Source organism: Octopus bimaculoides, chromosome 1 (genome assembly GCF_001194135.2).
Source record: "Octopus bimaculoides isolate UCB-OBI-ISO-001 chromosome 1, ASM119413v2, whole genome shotgun sequence".
Classification (NCBI taxonomy): domain Eukaryota; kingdom Metazoa; phylum Mollusca; class Cephalopoda; order Octopoda; family Octopodidae; genus Octopus; species Octopus bimaculoides.
In genome coordinates this window covers 57,089,794-57,096,359 of record NC_068981.1, presented here as the reverse complement: position 1 = coordinate 57,096,359, position 6,566 = coordinate 57,089,794, and the positions used below count along the sequence as shown (strand labels likewise).

General features: G+C 35.0%; 1 protein-coding gene across 2 annotated transcripts in view; it reads right to left on the bottom strand.

Moving 5' to 3' along the window:
* Positions 1-3,693, bottom strand: part of LOC106881035 (zinc finger protein 423) — a 273,101-nt gene extending 269,408 nt beyond the window's left edge. Inside the window, exon 1 of one of the 2 annotated variants that reach the window (XM_052966838.1) lies at positions 3,594-3,693. Coding sequence is in view for 1 of the 2 variants with exons in the window: in XM_052966837.1 (XP_052822797.1) it covers positions 2,499-2,538 (40 nt within the window). In the remaining variant the exon portion in view is untranslated. Of the gene's footprint in view, positions 1-2,498; positions 2,630-3,593 lie in introns of those variants that run through there. The other variant, XM_052966837.1, reaches the window with a different exon arrangement.
* Positions 3,694-6,566: the final 2,873 nt, after the last annotated feature.

Sequence of the window (6,566 nt, the reverse complement as noted above, 5' to 3'; positions counted from 1 at the left end):
ATATATATATATATATATATATATATATATATATATATACATATATGTACATATATATATATGCACTTATATATTCCTGAAAAGATTTGTGTATCATCATCATTATCTTCAGCTCCAATTAAATTTTGCACTTCAATGCTGGCATGGGTCAGACACAATTTGCACTGGTAAATTTTTCTTCACATTGATGCTTTTTCTGTCATGTATAAACACAGACACACATGCATACACACACACATACACTATATACGTGTATATATATAATCTTATTAGAAATACACCTATTTATAAACATATGCATAACATGGTTGTGTTTATACATATATGTGCATGTGTGAGAATATATGTACATATATATATATATATATATGTATATATATGTATGTATACATATGTACATATGTATATATGTGTATGTATATATATATATATATATATATATATATATATATATATATATATATATATATATATATATATATATATATATACATATATATATATAGACACACACACAAACACACATATACATACATACACACACACATACAGACATAAATTACGTAAAAACTATATATGTATTTTCAAAGATATATAATGATATATATACATATTAAATATATATTTATGCTTACATAAATATATGGATATATATATATGCACACACACACTTTGTATTTATATGTATATACAAATACATATTTACATTTGTATAGAATGCTTACATATGGCTATATATGTGTAAGTGATTATGTGCATATGTATATATAGTCATATCCATGCATATATGCATACATGTAGATTACATATGTGCATATCTGTATCCAGAAGCACACACATACATAGATATATAGTTATTCATATGTCAAAATTTCTATTTATATATGTACACCTGTATATTTATGATTATATTCATATATATCTTTAAAAGTATAGATTCTTAAAACATATATATACAAGTATAGTATATATATATGTACGTATGTGTATATATATATATGTGTGTGTGTGTGTGTGTGTGTGTGTGTGTGTGAGTGTATGCATATGTATATATTTATACATTTTTACATATCTATCTATATATGTGTCTGTGCATGGTTGTGTTGTGTGCGTGTGTTTTCGTACGTTTCTGTGTGATATATATTTATGTCGTCTAAATGCATTACACACTGCGCACACATACATATATATTCATATCAGTACGTACATATATTCACATACATGAGTATGTATATGTATACATTACACATGTCTAGATGTCCATGCGTACACCTGCGTATACCTATATTCGTACATGGGCGGACTTGTGCATAGATATGTGTGATTGTACAATGTTCATATATAGATATATAAATATGTATACATACATATATATATATATATATATAAATATATATATGTATGTATGTATGTATGTATGTATGTAGTATATATGCATACATACACACCTGTATGTGGACGCATTCACACTCAGGCATATTTATCTACACACACACACACGTGTATATATACATATACACACGAACAAGCATACATCGTATGTAGTTCGCATACACACATTCACAGTCTCTCATTCACATGCAGACGTACAAAACACGCACAAACATCATATACATTGACATACGTAGTCTCACTTATTCAGTCTATTTCTCTCTCTGTCCCTTGTCTCTGCGTTTGTACACACACACACGCGCAGTCACATGTGTGTGTGTGTGTGTGTGTGTGTGTGTGTGTATATATATATATATATATATATATATGTGTGTGTGTGTGTGTGTGTGTGTGTGTCTGTGTATGTATACTACCGATCTTTGGTTTTAATTACATATATCTACGGGTATCATATAACCACAGAGTGCTTATATGTGTGTGTGTCCGTGTGCTTATACATGTGTGTGCGCGCACACACATGTATATACATTCATGCAAACATTTGTATATAAGTATACGCCTGCATGCGTGTATTGGTGGTGGTGTATATATGTATGTATGTGTGCGCGCGTGTGTGTTTGTATGTATGTATATAAAACTAAACACAAATGTGTACGTTTAGTTTTTATATACATTTTCACACATATACACAATATTCCACGTATACAGACACTGGAAAGCATCTATATGTACATACACACTCTTTGTGTTTGTGTGTGTGTGTATGTGCGTGTGTATGTATATATATATATATATATATATATATAAATTCATATGTGTGTATATATAAGTTCATATGTATACGCACCCTACGTGTATGTATATATTTATTTATATATACACACGTCGATGTATATAAATATACAAAACATTTATAGTTTTGTTGATATATACATATAGGTATGTATGGACATATATATATGTGTGTGTGTGTGTGTGATCGTGTATGTATGTGTGTTTGTATGAGTATAATGGGAAAAAAATAATACTGATGAGGTTAATAATAATTTGTCTTTTTTGGAATAACAATAATGATACGGATATGATAATAGTAACTGGGAACTTACGTTTGCATGAGCGTGGTCGCGCCTGCTTTCTTCTCGACATACTTGGAGCTGGGCTGGAGCAAGGTGGAGTGGTGCCGATCACCACCACCACTGCCACCGCTGCCGGTGGGATACGGGCAGAAGCAGGCTGTCTCTCCTAGCCACTTCCTGACTTTCTCCCTCTCTCTCACAATGGCTGTTTCTCTCACTCTGTCTCTATGAATTTCTCTCACGCTTTAGGTAGCATTAAGCTTACTCTTCCTCTCGGTCTCACTTCATGAGTGTATATACGTATACGCTGTCTCTGCATGCATGAGATTAAATATATGTATGTATATTATTATTATATATATATATATATATATACATATACATGGGTGTGTGTGAGTTTATACCTCTGTCACTGTGAACACATTCATGTTCTGCGGTCGCTACGTATGTCTCAATTCCACGCTCTCAGCTGCTTTAAATCCTCCCTCCATCTCTTTCGTTCTTGTGACGAAGCCCGGAGCCCTGCTGCAATCACTCCAGGCGGGAGGACGTCAACGACAACACAGTACTAAGTAACCTAGCACAACCACTACCATCAGGAACTTTATGGCCAAATAGCGACAAAGACTGATCGAAAAAACATTACACTGTAATATGTAACTATAACAACCATATAACGATGAAGATCACTTAAGTTAACACAATCAGGGGTTCAGGTGAGTGAGGAAAATTATTATATGACGAAGAGTTTCATAGAAAACAAAAACATAAATGAATCAAAATAAATGACAATGTGTTTGAATGTCAGTGTCTGTAAAAATAGAAAATGAAAAAAAAAAAAAAAGAGCAGAGAAAGAGTCAAGGAAGACGAAATGAAATCTAGAGATGACAGGACGTGTAAAAGGGCTGAAAACCGAGATGGGTTGAGGGTGCCGGGTTGATTTGATATTTTAATCCCGGCACGTTTTTATCCTTCGTTCACCACCATTTGTCTCCTATACAATCAACGACACTCCATTTCTCCCTCTCTCTTTCTCTCATCAACATAATATTCGAGTTCTCGTTATGCTGGAAAGTCTGGAGTAGCTACTTGGGCCGACTGAAAAGAATCGACTGGGTACTTACATAGGTGCCGCCGGCTTGATTGATTTTCTAGCACACTGCACACAAGAAGCACTATACTGTAGAGAAGGTAGAACCGTTGTTTGCTACAATCAGTGTTGAGTGTAAACCCTGATATCAGTCGCCACTACCACATCTGTCCCCCACCAGTCTGTTGCTGCTGTTGTTGTTGTTGTTTTCTTGACGCTTGTACATAAGAGTAAATACTCCTAAGTCTTCTATAGCAATAACAGGCAACCAGAACAATTAACAGCAGGAAGTTAATGGAGGAAGATACACACAAACTGATACTATATTGGGTAAGTTTGTCTATACTTTACCGTTGTGCATAACTACTACATATATAAATGTACGTGTGTATATACTTTTACATCTTTTTATATCTTTTCAGGTTTTGTAATGTTTCATTGTAAGGAGCCGGGGGACCCTTCAACCCGACAGATCAATAGTGATGGTACTGCTGGTCGGTGGCACACAGCAGCTTATATATTAAGAGAATCTTATGGTGTTTTTGGTGGTTGCAGAGTGCTCTGTTTATCAAATTACGCTTTGGTTTTTACTGTAGGGTCACCTGAAGCCTAAAACGAATACACCTTTCTGGTTGTCAAAATGCCTAATTATTCAAAATGTTGCTAGTACCTGAAATAAAGAAGTCTCCGTTTTTTTTTTAATTTCTGCAGATGCAGGATGTATCTTTTTTGAAGTTTGAATTAGGTTGTCTATTACCGAAGTTTTTTTTGTTTTCATTTGATAATTATTTATTTATTAGATTCTGAATTTCATGTACGATGTCTGCTGTAATTGCAATGACATGGATACTTTCGTTTATGGATAAAGGCCAGGCTGGCATTTCTTCGTCCAGTATTAATTTATTGCTAAAGGAATGAAATATGATCTTTCTTTTCACTTACAATACTTGCTTAAAACATATTGTGATCGATAATAGCTAGGCGCTATCATTCTAATAAATTTTTTGAAGTGTTTCCGAGAGAATTCTAAGTTTAAATGTTTTTTAATGTTCTGTTAGCAGCATGTAGAATGTAATAACGTGGAGAATGCACAGAATGACAAATGTTAGGAGAAACCTTCAAAGGAAGATTTGTCGATTACAGTTTTTTTAGATTTTCTATAAATTCTACATATTTGTTTCATGGAAATCAGTTTTAATTACTGGTTCTCAGGGATTACTTAGAAAAATACTCGTTCAGGTGTCAAACGACACTTGGATTCTAGCAGAGTAATTGGTAAAAAATACCTGAGCATGTATGTGTGTGTGAAATAAACGGAATGCTTTATCAACATAATTTCTGTTCTTCATCCATAAGTTACAGTTTAACGAAATTCAAACATATTAAAAAAAAAATTAAAAAAAAGCTAACAAAACTTTCAGCTTGGGAGAAAGTGAGGGTGCGTGTGTAATTAATAAATGCGTGAAATTTTAATTGCAGTTTTTATATGAACCGCAGAAGGCTTCGGTAAATTACAGTGACAGAATAATAATCGTCATTCATAATACAGGGGTTGATAGAGAGTGGTCCGAATTGAGAAAGAGAGACTATCGGAAGATGTTGAAAGGAAACAATGAAGTAAAGAAAATAAGTGAATATATGGTGATTATATTGGATAGAAGTAGTGGAGGTGGTTGTTATCGATGGTAGTGGTGTCATACACTGTGTTAATGCCGCTGATAAAATGCTAACCAATGTTTTGTAATAATAATGATGTCGAAAGCTTTTGTGTTGCATTATAGAGTTCCTGGTTATTTGGTGACCGCGATATTCGGCTCTGGTTGTTTTGTTGTTCAGTCTGTAATAGTGAATAATAAGGTGGTGATGACGGCGGTTCTGAGAGAGAGAGAGAAGGAGAGGGGATAAAAACGAGCAAACACGAGAGATGTTAGCCTAAACAGAACACGTAGAGCTTGCTTAGTACAAGAAACCCAGCGTGTGTTAGTATGAGGAGAGGAGGAGATGGAGAAAAAGAGAGAAGGAAGCAGGCTACGTCACCAGATGAATATTGAATTGCAATTGGAGCTAACGGCACCCCTGGGGGATGTTCCCTAGGGAGGCGACCTTTCGCATACTGAGTCAGACGCGTGATTTGGGTACGGTTTCTAGCCGTTTTAGTTCGGTTAGAATAACAGTGTATTTTTAGCTAGAGAGAAAGGGAGAAAGGAATATGCCCGTATTCACCAATAATACAGTCGAATGTTTTGTTTTTTTTTATGTTGTTTTTATCCTATGAGAACCAAGTCACGCTGGCCACTGCCATTCACAGCACAAGCCGGCTGGGCATTTACTACCACTCTTTCTTCCACTCCTTCTTTCCTCTGCATCTCCAGTCCCCCGATGGAAGCAGTGGTAGGTGGATTCCTTATTCTATGCCATCTTTAGTAGCCATGGTATAGTGAGTGGGCACTCAAGAGGCGGGATATTGCTCTCTATAGAAGGCGTATCTCATATGGATTACATAGAGAGGAAATCGACTGAATTAAGGCGGAAGAAAGTAGTTTTTAAGTTTGGCTCTCTTTTCTGCTGCTGCTGCTTCCACACTTTTCCCCTCCTTCTCTCTATGTCTCTGTTTCTTCAATACTTTCTTCTCCACTCACATGCTGAACTTGAAACACTTTCACTTTATATGTAAACACATGTATGCACATGCGCAGTTGCTTAGCCAGGGGCAAGTAACTCCATGAAGAGGCCGGTAGGGGTGTGTACGTGCCAACATCCATTGGTTGCATCATTGAAAAACAGCACACGCAGAAAATTATTTAGTGCGTTGCATAGACTTACACGTGTAGCAGTAACTGATTGCGTACAAAATCTGTCTCCTATACAGTCGTATATATTATTACTTTTTATAAACTTCAGCTTTCCCGTAAAAAGTAACGCATTTTGCAAAGCCATTTACATATCTATCCCATTGTAAGTAATATGGTATAAATATAGATATATATATCCATGAAATGCACGAGAC